This window comes from Anomaloglossus baeobatrachus, chromosome 2, assembly GCF_048569485.1.
Source record: "Anomaloglossus baeobatrachus isolate aAnoBae1 chromosome 2, aAnoBae1.hap1, whole genome shotgun sequence".
Classification (NCBI taxonomy): Eukaryota; Metazoa; Chordata; class Amphibia; order Anura; family Aromobatidae; genus Anomaloglossus; species Anomaloglossus baeobatrachus.
In genome coordinates, this window is record NC_134354.1 from 410843530 (window position 1) to 410860747 (window position 17218).

The window sequence follows — 17218 nt, forward strand, 5'->3', positions numbered from 1 at the left end:
CTCTTTTAATTGGTCCCTACCTTAATGCCTCTGCCCAGGCTAAAAAGTCTACATTTTTCTAGCCAGGCCGAAACCTGCTAATAGAAAACTAAAAATCGTCTTAGGCTATGTTCACACACTGCGTTTTTTACCTGCGTTTTTGGTCCGTTTTTGCTGCAGAAATTTCTTGAGAAATTCTTGTAGCCTTTCTGCAGACATTTCCCAGCAAAACCTATGGGGAAAAAAATTAGCTGTGCGCACACTGCGTTTTTTTCTTAAGAAAATTCTTTCAGTAGATTTTCTTAAGAAAAAGAATGAGCATGTCACTTCTTTTCTGCAGCTAACTGCGTTATTTCACTCCATTGACTGTAATGTAATCATGAAATAGCGCAGGTATAACGCAGGTAGCAAGTGATGTGCACTATTCCTGCGTTATACCTGTGCTATACCTGCGTTATTCCCGCGTTATTTCGCGTTTTCAAGACATAGTGTACTTCCCTGCACTGCGTTTTGTAGGGAAGTGATGTCACTAGGACAGGAAGAGGAAGGAGAAGAGAAAAAAAAAGCATGGGCTCCGCTGTATTTTTACCTTCCAGCCGGGTAAACACACAGCGGCGGCCCGGTATTCTCAGGCTGGGGAGAGCGAGGGACAGGGTTAATGCCCCCTCCCCCTCCCGCAGCCGAGAATATCAGCCGCAGCTGCCCCGGGACTGTCGCATCCATTATGCGGCAGTCCCGGCGTGTTACCGGCTCCTCCAGATGCCGTGATGCTGGGGCAATCCAGGTAATAGGGAGTTAATGGCAACTAATAGCTGCCGCTAAGTCCAAGATTAGTGATCGCAGCGTCTATGACATGCCGTCACTAATCTGAAAGTAAAGAAACACTCACACACACACACCGAAAAATCCTTTATTTTGAATAAAAGACAAAAAGCCCCTCTTTCTCCAGTGTATTAACCCCTCCCAGACACAGCTCCGACGTAATCCACAGCGATGTCCCCCGGCGCTTCCAGCCCTGCTCCAGCCGCGTGTGACAGTTCTCCACGGGTCAGTGAGCGAGTGCTGAATGCGGCTCCTGAGCGAGGCTGCGGGTAACTACAGGACATTTCTCACGGCCGGTGATGTGAACACATTACCAGCCATGAGAAGTGCAGTGTGTGTGGGGGGAAACATCGTAAATAAAGCTGGAATATCTATCCCTCTATTATCTATCTATGTATCTATTATCTATCTATCTATCTATCTCTCTATCTATCTCTATCTATCCTCTATTATCTATCTATGTATCTATTTTCTATCTATCTATCTATCCCTATCTATCCCTCTGTTGTCTATCTATCTATCTATCCCTCTATCTATCTATCCATCTATCTATCTCTATATATCCCTCTATTATCTATCTATCTATCTATCCATCCCTCTATCTATCTATCTATACCCCTAAATATCTATCTATTATCTATCTATTATCTATCTATTCCCCTAAATATCTATATCTATCTATCTATCTATCCCTCTATCTATCATATATCTATCTCTGTATTATCTTTTTTTTTTATTATTTTCAATGTGCTTTATTGCTGTAAAGGCATTAAAAAACGCAGGGACCAACATGAAAGAAAACGCACCAAAAAAGCACCAAAAACGCACCTGCGTTATTGGTGCGTTTTTTAACTCAGGTGCGCTAATCCTTCACTCTCAAGAAATTTCTTAAGAAAAATCATTTTTCTAGTGTGAACATAGCCTTAAGCTGTTGGGAAGGAGTACTCAGTCAGAAGGCATGACCCTATAGTCAGAGTTGTTATGTAGCCCTAACCTCACCATACTTCCCTGAGGGCATCTTTTTCAGGCTGGCGCAACCTGACGATTTAGGTCAAGAGAAGTGGACTTTTTTTAAAGTTCATTCAACAATGACATTTTTAGCGGTTTTCAAGCTAAAATGCTGACAAAATGCTTAAATACATACCCGGGCATCTTTTGAGCCTTCCCAAGGCAAGTTGCAGCAAGTCACATAAATAATTTTGGTGTTGTGACAATAATCTAAAGCCTGCTATCACATGACAAGTATAACGTTTACCCTAGATGCAGAATAGTCATCCATAAAAAAGAAATATATTTCGTACAGGCACAAATGGAAAACTGGCTAAGCAGTTCATAATTTAGATACTTGTCTAGCAGCGATTTACTCCGTGCTATATCCTTATGTCTATAATTCTGCATTTGAAGAAGTTTAGACCCTATAGAAGGAATGTACAGCTGGGGTTGTCGAGGCAGCACAGTGGTTGAGCGTTTAGCAGCACTGGGGTCCTAGCACAAAACCAACCAAGGACAATATCTGCAATGAGTTTGTATGGTCTCTCATGTTTGTGTAGGTTTCCTCACACATTCCAAATACAGATTGGGAGCCCCAATGAGGGCAGTGACAATGTATGTGCAGTGCTGCAGAATATATTGCCGTCATATAAGCAAGCATCTATATATATAATTGCCTTATTCTGTCTGTCTGTCTGTCATGCTCCAAAATTGTGTCACCGTGACATGTCCTTACGGCGACACAAAGCTGATTGGCCGCTGGGTTCGCCATGGCCCCGCCCCCCCACACGGATTGGCCTCTCGCCCCGGCTGCGCCCCCACACGGATTGGCCAGCCGCTCGCCCAGGCTCTGCCCCCCCCCACAGATTGGCCTCTCGCCCCGGCACCCTGCAGGCATTGGCAACTCGCCCACGCCACGCCCCGCCCCCCTCACACAATAGACGTTAGCTCTCGCCCCCCCCCCCGCATTGCCCGAACTGACGCGGTCACGGAGCCACGAATCCCAGGTGAGTACTGTACTCCCCCCCCCCCTTTCCCCCCTCACCAACGGGAGCCCACATCAGCGTACGCCGCCGCCGTATGCTGGTGTTGGCTCCCGTGCGAGCGGGGGACGTGTTGCGCTGGTAACCATGCTTGCATAGTTACCAGTAAATCAAGGTCCTGCAGCGGCGGGACTTCCACACGCACAAACATAACAGCACACACACACGCATACACACACACATCAGATAGCACTCACTCTCACAAACACCTCACACACACCTCACACACACATCGCATCCACACACTCACAGCATCCGGCGATATCGCTTGCTTCTCGGCCTCGATACTGTGCTGTTGTGATCTTCCAGGACCTGACGGAGGATCACATGGCCAGAGGCATGTGGTATGTCCGGATGTTGTGAGTATCAGCGCGTATGTGCGATATCGTCAGTGTCTGTGTGTGTGAGTGGATGCGATCGGGTGTGTGTGAGTGGATGCGATCGGGTGTGTGTGAGTGGATGCGATCGGGTGTGTGTGAGTGGATGCGATCGGGTGTGTGTGAGTGGATGCGATCGGGTGTGTGAGTGTCGGCAGAGGAGCACGGCGTGCTGGAGGAGGCTGGGAGCAGAGAGGCTGATCATGGGGAAGGCTGGGAGGAGAGCGGCTGATGCTGGGGGAGGCTGGGAGCGGGAGGCTGATACTGGGGGAGGCTGGGACGAGGGAGGCTGATGCTGGTGGAGGCTGATGCTTGGAGAGGCTGATGCTGGGGGAGGCTGGAAGGAGAGAGGCTAATGCTGGTGGAGGCTGATGCTTGGGAAGGCTGATGCTGAGGGAGGCTGGGAGGAAGGAGGCTGGGAGGAGAGAGGCTGATCCTGGGGAAGGCTGGGAACGGGAGGCTGATGCTGATGGAGGCTGGAAGGAGACAGGCTGATGCTGGGGGAGGCTGGAAGGAAAGAGGCTGATGCTGGTGGAGGCTGATGCTTGGGGAGGCTGATGCTGGGGGAGACTGGGAGCGGAAGGCTGATGCTGAGGGAGGCTGGGAGGGGGAGGCTGGGAGGAAGGAGGCTGGGAGGAAGGAGGCTGGGAGGAGAGAGGCTGAACCTGGGGAAGGCTGGGAAGGGGAGGCTGATGCTGGGGGAGGCTGGAAGGAGAGAGGCTGATGCTGGTGGAGGCTGATGCTTGGGGAGGCTGATGCTGGGGGAGACTGGGAGCGGAAGGCTGATGCTGAGGGAGGCTGGGAGGGGGAGGCTGGGAGGAAGGAGGCTGGGAGGAGAGAGGCTGATCCTCGGGAAGGCTGGGAAGGGGAGGCTGATGCTGAGGGAAGCTGGAAGGAGAGAGGCTGATGCTGGGGGAGGCTGGAAGGAGAGAGGCTGAGGCTGGGAGGAGAGAGGCTGATGCTGGGGAAGGCTGATGCTGAGGGAGGCTGGGAGGGGAAAGCTGATGCTAGGGAAGGCTGGGAGGACAGAGGCTGGGAGGAGAGAGGCTGATCCTGGGGAAGGCTGGGAGAGGGAGGCTGATGCTGGAGGAGGCTGGAAGGAAAGAGGCTGATGCTGGCGGAGGCTGATGCTGGGGGAGGCTGGAAGGAGAGAGTCTGATGCTGGTGGAGGCTGATGCTTGGGGAGGCTGGGAGAGGGAGGCTGATGCTGAGGGAGGCTGGGAGGAGGGAGGCTGGGAGAGGTAGGCTGAGAGAAGAGAAGCTGATGCTGGGGGAGGCTGATGCTGGGGGAGGCTGGGAGAGGGAGGCTGATGCTGGGGGAGGGTGGGAGGAGGGAGGCTGGGAGGAGAGAGGCTGATGCTGGGGAAGGCTGGGAGGAGAGAGGCTGATGCTGGGGACAGAGAGGAGAGGCTGATGCTGGGAGGAGAGAGGCTGATGCTAGGATGAGAGAGGCTGATGCTGGGAGGAGAGAGGCTGATGCTGGGAGGAGAGAGGCTGATGCTGGGAGGAGAGAGGCTGATGCTGGGGGCAGAGAAGCTGATGCTGGGGGCAGAGAGGCTGATGCTGGTGCAGCATGGGGGATGGAGCACGATGGGGGGGTGCGCAGCATCGGGGATGGAGCATGATGGGGGGGTGCGCAGCATCGGGGATGGAGCACGATGGGGAGTTCACAGCATGGGGGATGGAGCACGTTTGGGAGTGCGCAGCATGGCGGGTGGAGCACGTTTGGGAGTGCGCAGCATGGGAGATGGAGCACGATAGGGGGTGCGCAGCATAGGGGATGGAGCACGATGGGGAGTGCGCTGCATGGGGGATGGAGCACAATGGGGAGTGCGGAGTATGGCGGATGGAGCACGTTTGGGAGTGCGCAGCATGGCGGATGGAGCACGTTTGGGAGTGCGCAGCATGGCGGATGGAGCACGTTTGGGAGTGCGCAGCATGGGAGATGGAGCACGATGGGGGGTGCGCAGCATAGGGGATGGAGCACGATGGGGAGTGCGCTGCATGGGGGATGGAGCACGATGGGGAGTGCGCTGCATGGGGGATGGAGCACGTTTGGGAGTGCGCACCTCCCCCCAAAACACACACACACACGCGCGCGCGCACTGCACAACACACCACACACCACACATCACACACACACACACACACACTGGGAACCACAAACAACTGCCCTACACAGACACCCACACACACAGACAACGCTGCGCACACACAGCACCCAACACACAAACACCGCGGCACACACAAATATACGCACATACCGCACAACACACACATTGCACAAAACATACCTCCCCCCAAAACACACCACACACACACAAACCGCGCAACACACAAACAACGCAACACACATACAACACCGCTCTCACCCCCCGTCACACCCAGACAACACCCAGAACATGTACAGCCCCTACACAAACACTTGGTAACTACACACAACAACATCTATATATATATATATATATATATATATATATATATATATAACAAAAATCATACATGAACTACACAATACGTAAATTCTAGAATACCCGATGCGTAGAATCGGGCCACCTTCTAGTAATAAATAAGTAATTTAGCTCAAGGAATTATTTTGGTTTTGTACCAGGAGAAATAATAGCTCTTTACGCTTCTAGAACCTAAGGTCAGGTGATTGGCTGGGCCATTCTAGCAGCTTTATTTTCTTTGAAACCAATTGAGCGTTTCCTTGGCGGTGTGTTTAGGATCATTTTCGTGCTGAAATGTTCACTCTCGTTGCATGTTCATCATCCTGGTACATGGCAGTAGATTTCTACCAAGAATTTCTTGGTACATTTCTCCATTCATCCTTCCTTCATTTATTTAAGTTTGCCAGTGTTGTATGCTGAAAAATAGCCCTACACCATGATGTTCCCACCTCCAAACTTCACTGTTAGGCTATGTGCGCACAGTGCGTTTTTCGCGGCGTTTTTGCGCGTTTTTCGGGTGCGTTTTTGGCCTCAATACTGCAGGACTTTGCTTCCCCAGCAAAGTCTATGAGTTTTCATTTTTGCTGTCTGCACACATCTGTTTTTTTTACCTGCGTTTTTGAATTAAAAAAAAAATGGACATGTCAGTTCTTTCCTGCGTTTTTCTGCGTTTTCCCCCCATGCAATGCATTGGAAAAACGCAGATCAAAAGCGCAGCAAAACGCAGCCAAAAACGCACCAAATCGCGGCAAAAACGCATGCGTTTTTTCGACGCAGGTGCGTTTTTAGCGGCCAAAAACGCAGCGTCAAAAAGACGCAGTGTGCGAACCTAGCCTTAGTCTGTGGTTTTTGGTTTGGTATGCAGTGCCTTTTGGTCTCCAAACATGGTGTGTTTTACAGCATCCATACAATTGTAGCTGCTGATTCCAGGTCTTTCTGTAGCTCACAGCAGGTGGTTCTTGGGTCTTGGACAACACTCCTCTGTCTGAAATCCTGCGGGGAGCACCAGGTCATTGCCGGTTTATGGTGATGATATGCTCTTTTTACTTCTGGATCATGGCCTCAACAGTGCTAACTGTAGCCTTGAATAGTTTAGAAATTTGTCTGTAACAAATCCCTTCAATATATTTTGCTACAATATGGATGCAAAGGTCTTGATACAGCTCAGTGGTTTTACCCATCATGAGATGTTTCTTGTGTGGCACCTTGGTAATGTAACACCTTTTTATGAGCCATCACTTGAACCAGTTGATATTTTTCATCAAGTGGCATTATTGCTTATTAATTACTGATAGATTTCAGCTGATGTCATGACTTTCCATGTTTTTTTTGCACTTCTCTTTCTTCATGTGTTCAATACTTTTTTCCCCTTTGTAATTTCTTCTTATTATACATACAGTATATCACAAAAGTGAGTACACCCCTCACATTTTTGTAAATATTTATTCTATCTTTTCATGGCCCAACACTGAAGATATGACACTTTGATACAATGTAAAGTAGTGTACAGCTTGTATAACAGTGTAAATAATGCCCCCTTTTGTGCCACAACAGTAATAGTGACCCTCTATGTGGCCATATATAATACATTTTCTCACGTCTTTGACTCCTTATAAGCGTAATGGCCACATAAAATAGGTAAAGCAGTGCTAAAGTGTTCTGTAACATACGGGATACAGGATTCAGATCCTGGTTTTACAAGAGTGCTGTCATGCCATGGAGGCCTAATCTGACTAATTAGCAGCACCAGCTCTATCTATAGGGGAACATTAGAGAACTATAGTTGGTATGTTTTTGGCATTTGAGTTCAAATGGGATTCAAAAGAGACTGCAACAATCTAAAGACTTTGGAAGTGAACATGAGCATTTTACACAAGAATTGAGTGAAGTTTTGGTATCTGCAGATTTAGCCCTTAGTAACTTAGCTCCTGTGTGCACCGTTCTACTGTTTGGAAAACATAAAAATGACTATGAATTATGTATGGAATTGACTTGCATAATCAATAAAAGGCTTAATACAAAAACACATTTTCTTCAGGTCAGAAAGGTGCATCGTATTTAGTTCTTTTTACTTCGCCGTGATGTGCGCGATGAAATAGGGATCATTTGTCCCCAAAGGGCTATTCACATGGTCTCACACAACACATTAAATATGCTGAAGGCAGCATTTTTAGTTTATTGCGTTTGGCATGGTAAGCGATGTGGTGAACTGAACAACTGAAATCTTTTCACATCCATTGACTCTGTCCTTTTCTACAGCGTGCAGTCAATATTTGTATGGGATGAATAGACTTAACTTGCTGCAATCTACAATTTTATGGCTTTGATAAATAGTCTAGACGAACATTAAACATTTATGTATTATCTGAAGTCCTGCACGGGAACTATTTCTACCGAAATCGCCAATAAGTTCTATATTCATTTCCACTGTGCAAACAATCATGTGTACCTTATTTGTACATAAGAGGGGAATACATGTTTTGTATGGAAATTATGTATGTAATGTATGAATATATGATGTACAATAAATTAAAATATAGTTTGATTATAACCGAATTAAAGGGAACCTGTCAGGTCCCTTATGCGTTCTAACCCACAAGCAGGGTGATGTGTGGCCTAGTAGTAACCCCTTCCTACCCATCGCTGTGTTGTAATATTGTGTAATATGAATGGATAAAAATACGTTTTTATTCCCTATGTAAATGATCAGAGGCTCTAGCCCCCTGGGCGTTGCATTTCCCCGTGGGCGTTTACATGCTTTCTGTAGTATCACGCCCCTGTCGGCATGATACCATGGATTTACATGAGCAACATCACCGTCAGCTCCTAAAGATCGGGCGCGTGCGCAATTACTATTCCTGCAGCCTTGTTATCCGGGTGCTTGACTCTCGGCTTCAGACGCGCTCTGCGCATGGTTGGAACCGCAGGAGTCTTCTGAGCAAGCGCAGTGCACATCTGAAGCCGACAAGCAAGCACATGGATAACAAAGCTGCGGGAATGGCAAGCGCGGACATGCGGGATCTCAAGGAGCGACGGTGATGTTGCTCATGTAAATCCATGGTATCACGCCCACAGGGGCATGTACCACAGAAAGCATGCAAACGCCCTCGGGGCATGATACCACAGAAAGCATGCAAACGCCCACGGGCCGATGCAACGCCCAGGGGACTAGCCCCTCTTCTTATTTACATAGGGAACACATAAGTAATAAAACATTGTTTTTTATACATTCCTATTACACAATATTATAACACAGGGATGGGTAGGAAGGGGTTTTTAGGCCACACATCACCCTGCTTGTAGGTTAGAACGCATAAGGGACCTGACAGGTTCCCTTTAAGTATATGGTAGTGTGATGTCTGCATGTATAGTATAGTAGTCCTGGCCAAACTTTTCACAATATATATTTATGGTCAGGTGAGCTTTGCTTATTTTTCCCTATAGGACTAATAGCTTGCAGGCCGATCTCTCCTGGCTCAGAGCAATCATGGACCACTCTCCTACAAGCAATTCTTTGGCCTTCAGTGATGTCTTGTTGTCAGAGCAGCTTCTTCTCTTCTGCTCTGCTTTATCGATGGGATGTCACTGCCGATGTCATGCTGTTTGACAGCTAGCTCCCTGCAGTTAGGCAGTGGGTAGACAGCTGTCAATCAGCATGATGTTGGCAGTGACACCATGTTGACAGAATAGACCAGAAGAGGAAGAGCTGCACTGTTCACGTCTCTTCATCCAAATGGACGTATTCCACAAAACATCTCTGGGCATTTTCCTTTTCACATCTAATGCTCACCAACCAAAACTCAGCTGCTGCCCCAGAGATCTATTGTGTACACCCAGTTGATTAAAGGGAAAATTTGCACCTTTTTGATCAGAGGGTATAACTTTATAACATAGGGACATGAAAGAAAAGCTATTCCAGATTCTGCACTACAGCACCAATTGGAGGAGGTACCGAGTTTAATTGAAAAAATCCATTGAAAGGTCATCTATAACTAACAACCTCCATTCCTTTTAGTTGATCCAAGCATAAGAAAACACAATATCCCTGTGACCAGCTATGTGGCTAATGCAGCAAATCTGCAGAGAAGCCAACTGGGAATACTTTATTTTACATTTGTGTGTGACCTATTTAATCTGCAGGTGTTAGTAAAGACATACATATTTAATGGAAAGTTACAGTTGAGATTTTCATATATGATGCATGAAGGTAAAATGCACTGTGTAGGTGCCAGTCCTGTGAACTGTGCCATTTGATGTGGTATCTCTGTGCCTGCCTGTTTTTTGTCCCTGAGGTTTCCTCATTAGCTAACTATGAGTAGGAGCCATAACTCTGACACCCGTCCTATATCTATAAAGCTTTATAAGAATAAGCATTAACAAATTAAATGACAAGGCCTCAGTAATGCAGAAATCTGTTGTCCCATAATTCTATTTTTTGAAGCTGACAGAGAATAAAGTGAAGCAAGAAAGTGTAAGCAGAGTGTCTTACTGCCACGTGGCATATTTCAGGTGCTCTTACTAGAGTTTTTCACTTCAACTCACATGACCCTTCATCAGACAGCACGCTATGATCATTCATGCTAAAAATCTAGGTTAGGACATAGTTACCAAACAATGTAAAGCGAACTATGACGCTGAGCCAGGGTAGCTAAATAACACCATACAGTACTGCAACCTTGATCATGTCATTGTTGCTGGTGTGTTTCATTGAAAGGGGTTTTCCCCACAAACAAAGTTAATTTTAATCAATGATTGGAATAATAATAGTTTTCACAATTGGATGTGTTTTAAAAAAATATAATCTTATCTACAGTATGTACCCCTGCTATGTACTGTGTAATGGCCGTGTCTGACCGTTCAGGGCCATGGTCTGATCATACCACAGGGCTGTGGAGGAAGTAAAGAGTATACAGACATTGTGCTATAATATACTCTCTTGCACCCTCACCTGCCCAGGAGCTGTGGTATGATGAGACTCAGACCATGTCCCTGTACGGTCAGACACAGCTATTACACAGTAAATAGCAGGGACACATATATAAGATTATCTCAGCACAGGAACATTTTTTTAACATCCAATTGTTGAAATTATTAGTATTCCAATATCTACTGATTAAAATCAACTTTACAATGAACTTTGTTCGTGGCAACTTTGTTCATGTGCCAGCATTTAGCATCTGAAATGAAGTTGCAACAGCAAGACCCCCTGCAAAGCTTGGTAAAAATTCTGCAATGTTTGTACTCTGCTATTCCTCCTGTCTGCAACTTTTTGTGATATTAACATGCATAACTGATGCTGACCAACCATACACCTGTGGAAAATGTGTTTTTTGTTTTCAGGCATAGTAGAAAAACAGCAGATATGTTGTACTAGACTGGGAACCGTTTCAGTGATTTGTTGTCTACTGTGAAAAGTACTTTAATATTGTTTAGGAAATTGTGTGTTTCTCATGTGGTGTTAGATATTGAAACTGATCTTTTTTTTCTCCAAATTGTAGATTTTATAGTCTTAATAGCATCACTGGCAGTAATCGCAGCTGGGACACAAGGTAACATCTTTGCAACTTCAGCCCTGCGCAGTATGAGATTTCTGCAGATCTTGCGTATGGTGCGTATGGACCGAAGGGGAGGTACCTGGAAATTGTTGGGCTCAGTGGTCTATGCGCACAGTAAGGTAAGTATCTTGTACATAGAAAGTAATATTGTAGAAGTAGCAATATGCTAATATAAATTATCTTAGATAGACATATAGAAAAAAGTAAAGTCTTATAGTATCTGAGCTTTGGTTTCTAGTGCAGTTGGTTAGTTAAATCTTTTGATTTGCTGACACTAAAGGGTGCTTTACACGCTGCGACATTGCTAACAATATATCGTCGGGGTCACGTCGTTAGTGACACACATCCGGTGCCGTTAGCGACATCGCAGAATGTGACACCAAGGAGCGAAGATCAACGAGCGCAAAAACGTGAAAAATTGCTGCTCGTTGACACGTCGCTCCTTTCCCAAATATCGTTGCTGCTGCAGGTACGATGTTGTTCGTCGTTCCTGCGGCAGCACACATCGCTGTGTGTGACACCGCAGGAACGACGAACATCTCCTTACCTGCGTCCACCGGCAATGAGGAAGGAAGAAAGTGGGTGGCATGTTCCGGCCACTCATCTCCGCCCCTCCTCTGCTATTGGACGGCTGCCGCGTGACGTCGCTGTGACGCCGCACAAACCGCCCCCTTAGAAAGGAGGCGGATCGCCGGCCAGAGCAACGTCGCAGGGAAGGTAAATCCGTGTGACGGGTGTTAGCGATGTTGTGCGCAACGGGCAGCGATTTGCCCGTGACGCACAACCGGCGGGGGCGGGTACGCTCGCTAGCGATATCGGTACCGATATCGCAGCATGTAAAGTACCCTTAAGGCCATAGTCACACAAGCATATGAATCAAACAAGTGTAATGCTAAAAAATCTTGAAGGGGTTAATATAGTCATGTATTACATAATCTTACAAGTTATGAATTGTTACTTGTATACAGGATCAGAATTAATAATGGCACAAGAATACATTACCAGAACCACCAGAGGTACAAAAAATACATAATTACAGTCCCCATCAGTACAGAAACACAACATTGCAACCACCAACAGTACAGAAATTCCTCACCAGAATCACCAGCAGTGCAGAAATACATCCATATTAACTCATCAGTACAGAAACGCAGCAACAAAATCCTCATCAATACAGAAGTACATCACCTGAATCATCATAAGTACATTTTACAACAATTGTAATGTCCCTTTAATGGTACATGCCTTCCACATTGCCCTCTCCTTTCCATCTTTCCATGCTGAGCGCTTTCTTCACACTGTCCTCTACACTGTGTCCCCCTATACTGCTCAGCCTTTATACTGTGCCCTCTCATCACACACCCCTCCTTGCTATGGCCACACACTGTCCCCCCATGCTGCCCCCTCTCCATATCCCCCCACTACATAGTTTCTATTCTGTGGCGTCTCACATTTTTTCATCGCATACATACATTCCCTCCTCGCTCTCCATATTGTGTTCGCACTCATTCTGCTCGGTTTATCACCCTACTGTGTTCGTATGCACTCCCCCTGCCCCTCTCTCCAAATACTATGTATTCCCCTGTCACCCTCTCTCCCATACTGTGGCCAAATCTACATTCCCCCTCTCCACCCTTTTTCCCCATACTGTGAAGATATATACATTCCCCCACCCTCTCTCTATACTGTGGCCATATATTCATCCACCCATTCTGCCTACACTGTGGCTATACATATATATATATTATATATACAGCAAATTTACTACCAAAAGTGAATGTTTTTGACTGCAGAATATAACTGTAAAAGTGACACATGTGGACATTTCCTAAAGGTGTTTTCTAGTTTTATTTATATAGAGATTGATCTCTATGTAATCCACTATTTCCCTCACTCCAGTCCCAATGCCCCCCATACAGATCCTGTTTTCAGGATCTCCTTAGTATTGCACAGGTGAGAAAGCCTATGGCGCTTTCTGATGCCCTTGATAATTATTCCATCACCTCTGCAATACTAAATAAATCCTAAAAAGTGTGGAGGACCATTGAGTCTGGAGTTTGGGAAATAGTGGTATAATTCATCATTTCATTTTGAAGACCCTTACTTTCTTGTTTGTGAATGGAAACATTTTAGTGTACAATCAGAATCTCAAAACCCGTGTCAATTGAATTTAATCAGAACAGGATTGTAGCCCCTAATTGTGGCCAAGAACATTTCCATGTATGTCACAATGGCTTTCCTACATTATTTCTTTAATTAAAGGGACACAAGGGACTCTTTCGGCACAGAATGACTGTTCAAAACAGTAGGAGGGAAGCAGGAGGGAAGTACATTTAGGCTAAGACCGCACTTTGTGTTTCCACCTGCGTTTCAGGTGCTTTTTAGGTCCGTTTTGAACTGCACCTTTTTCATGCCAAAATGCATGCGTTTTGATTTCACAGCAAAGTCTATGGAAAATGGGGATTTCTAGACCGCACTTTGCGTTTCTAAACGCTGCGTTTAATTTGCATATTTTGTGGCAAAAACCATGCGTTCAAAGAAGCAGCATGTCAATTGTTTTTGCCATTTTGGGTGTGTTTTACTAACATTGAAGTCAATGAGAAATGGCAAAAACCAAGATTCCTGCGTTTTACCTGCTTTTTATGTGCAGAAAACATGCGTTTTGGACTACCAAAATGCATGCTTTTGGAACATTAAAATAATGATTTCATATGTCCCTTTACACACACACATAGTCCGACAATTAAATTACTAAAAAATTATAATTTATTGCTATTTTTGCAATAAATAGTATATTACCGCTATAATTGTATTCAATATTTCTATTTTCTTTATTATTTATAAAAATCTATGTGTTCCTTTTTTTTTCTCTTTTTTTCATTGTGTTTGACAGATTAAACTTTATTAAACTTTATTTAGCAGTGTCTTGATGTTCAAAACGCATCTCTCCAAACGCAGGTGAAAAAGCATGTACATAGCTCTGAAAACGCATCGAAAACGCGGTAAATACACATGCGTTTTCAGCGCTGAATTTCTGAAAAAGGCAACTTTGGTCAAATCAATTAAGCCCAAAACGTGCGTTTAGAACTGCAAGTAGGTGAACACAAAGTGGGGTCTTAGCCTTAGATATAATTAGCACCTCCAAAATGCATGAGCGCCTGTACTTGGTTAGAATATAGTCATTCTGTGCTGATAGTCCATTTAATCCAAGTACAGGCACCCGTGCATCATGTCGGGGCCAATCATTTAAATTCACTTTCTCACCTGCTAGTTTTCCCTCATCTCCACCCTCCCCTCTTCTAAGATTGACAGTTCTGACTTCATAGAGCCAGAGAAGGAAGGAGATACATAGAAAACCAGAAGTTCGAAAGATATATTTAAATGATTAGCCCCGCCATGATGCAATAGCACCTGTGCTTGGTTTGAACAGTCATTCTGTGCAGACAGAGCCCTTTTACACCAAGTACAGGCAGTCATTGCTTCATGGCAGGGCCAGTCATTTAAATGCCCCTTTTCATCTGCTGGATTTCTGTTTTGACAGAGTCCTTTTAAAGAGGGCCCTTCAACAAATTATTCATGTTATTCACTATATATACAATTCACAGAAAAAAAGGACATAAACAAAAAACATCATAAAAGAAAAAGGCAGCTATACTGATGTGGGCTTTGCACAAGACGATATATCGTGCGATATGTCGTCGGGGTCACGGTTTTCGTGACGCACATCCGGCATAGCGCACGACGTTGTCTCGTGTGACACCTCCGAGCGATGCAGTATGGCTCACAAATCGTGAGTCGTGTACTCGTCGTTAACTTTCATAATATCGTTTATTTTCATGGGTGCAGGTTGTTCATCGTTTCCGTGGCATCACACGTTGCTCCGTGTGACACCCCGGGAACGATGAACTCAGCTTACCTGCGTCCCACGGCACCCGTCGGCTTAATGGAAGGAAGGAGGTGGGTGGGATGTTTACATCCCGCTCATCTCCGCCCCTCCGCTTCTATTGGCCGGCTGCCGTGTGACGTCGCTGTGACGCCGAACGTCCTTCCCTCTTCAGGAAGAGGATGTTCGTCGCCCACAGCGAGGTCATCCGGAAGGTAAGTCCTTTGTGATGGGGGTTAAACGAGTTTGTGCGCCACGGGCAGCGATTTGCCCGTGACGCAGAAACGACGGGGGCGGGTACGTTCGCTTGTGCTATCGCACAATAGATCGACTCGTGTAAAGCAGGCTTTAGAAATACCATGTCATGACACAAATGCACCACAGGTTGTTGCAGCAGGCCCCCATGATAAATGAGGGGACAGCACAAATTCAGAGCTGGCTGTCGGTGCCGAGGTGTGGTTACAGCCGCCTTTCATTATGTACAAAGCGGTGACTGAAACAGGGGTGCAGACAGACAGCCCGAGGGTGCCAGGAGAAATAAACCTCTCTTCCTCCCGGTAGATGGGCTTTCACTGTAACGACCTGGGAGTTTTAGAATGCGATTAACCTGCAGATTAAACTCCTATCTGCAGTTTAATAGTGTTTTTGACATAAGAGGTTCCCTTATAGGCAAGTATCACACAAGCGTACAGCAGCTGATCATTCTCTCATGCGTGAGCATCCAATGCGATATGCTAATGACACTCAGCTCAAACACTGTTATGAGCGTGAGCCAAGTGTCATTATACAGTGCTCCGATTCCCTTGTATGCGAGAATTGGATCAAAGATGAGCAGAAGGAGAGAATAATTTATCCATCTTCTCCCTTGCCCATCTTAGCGTATATTGGACTGCACTCGGATGTCATCAGTGCAGTCTGATGTTTCACACGCAGCCATAGACTTGTATGAGGATGTGCCGTCCCAGATACGCTGCCAATCGCAGGATGTAGTAATTGTTTTTTCATGTCGGATCAGCATAAAAAAAACACACTAGTTAGCACTGCTTCATTGTATAACATTGGGCCTTCAGAGTTATACACAAATGTGAGCGAACCCTCAGTAATTATTACAGAAGATGAACACATCTACACAATGACCATGAAGAAGAATGCAATCTGTCAAGTTTTCAGAAGGAAAATGGAGTTAGTAAAAATTGTTTGTGTTGGGTAGATTTCATTGTCCTTTAACACTACCAAATGCTGGGGCTTTTTGTTTGTCTGTTTATTAAATCATTTGTTTTATGAGTTTCTGAAGAATGTGAAACAATTTTCTTGTATGTGTCCCTTGTATTATAGGAGCTGATCACTGCATGGTACATTGGTTTTCTGGTGCTAATTTTTGCCTCCTTCCTGGTATACTTGGCTGAAAAAGATGCAAATAATGAATTTTCAACCTATGCTGATTCTCTTTGGTGGGGAACGGTAAGTGTTCTTCAGCTATTGTTTCAACAAGACTGTAATAATAATATTTTTTCACTTATATAGCTCTATTAATTCCATAGCACTTTACATACATTGGCAACAGTGTCCCCATTGGAGCTCACAATCTAAGGTCCCTATCTGTATGTCTTTGGAGTGTCGGAGGAAACAGAAGAACCCCGAGGAAACCCACGCAAACACGGGGAGAACATACAGACACTTTGTCATAATGATGCAGCTTTTGGTTTAGGTTTTATTAAAGGGAACCAGTCACCATATTTGGGGACTATAAGCTGCGGCCACCACTACTGAGCTCTTATATGCAGCATTCTAACATGCTGTATATAAGAGCCTAGGCCGCTGTGTAGAACATAAAAAACACTTTATAATACTCACCTAGGGGGCAGTCTGGTCCGATGGGTGTCGCTGCTCTCTGGTCCATTGCTTCCTCTCTCCAATCCTGCACCTCCTCTCTGCGGCGATCACCGTCCTCCTTCTTCTGGGGCCCATGTGCATAACACGTCCTACGTCATGCACAGTAGTTGGCATTGAGGTCCTACACAGGCGCACTTTGATCTGCCCTTTCGACCTGTGTGGATGACGTAGACGCTTCATCCACACTGGGCTGGGTAGAAGGAGGACAGAATGTATTCTAGAATGC

The 17218-nt window shown here is 45.7% G+C and overlaps 1 protein-coding gene across 2 annotated transcripts in view; it reads left to right on the forward strand.

The window, feature by feature from the left end:
- KCNQ4 (potassium voltage-gated channel subfamily Q member 4) overlaps positions 1-17218 on the forward strand; it is a 327569-nt gene that overhangs the window by 234504 nt on the left and 75847 nt on the right. For both annotated transcript variants that reach the window (XM_075336124.1, XM_075336126.1), the window contains exons 4-5: positions 11160-11335; positions 16435-16560. In XM_075336124.1, the coding sequence (XP_075192239.1) occupies positions 11160-11335; positions 16435-16560 (302 nt within the window). The remainder of the gene's footprint in view (positions 1-11159; positions 11336-16434; positions 16561-17218) is intronic.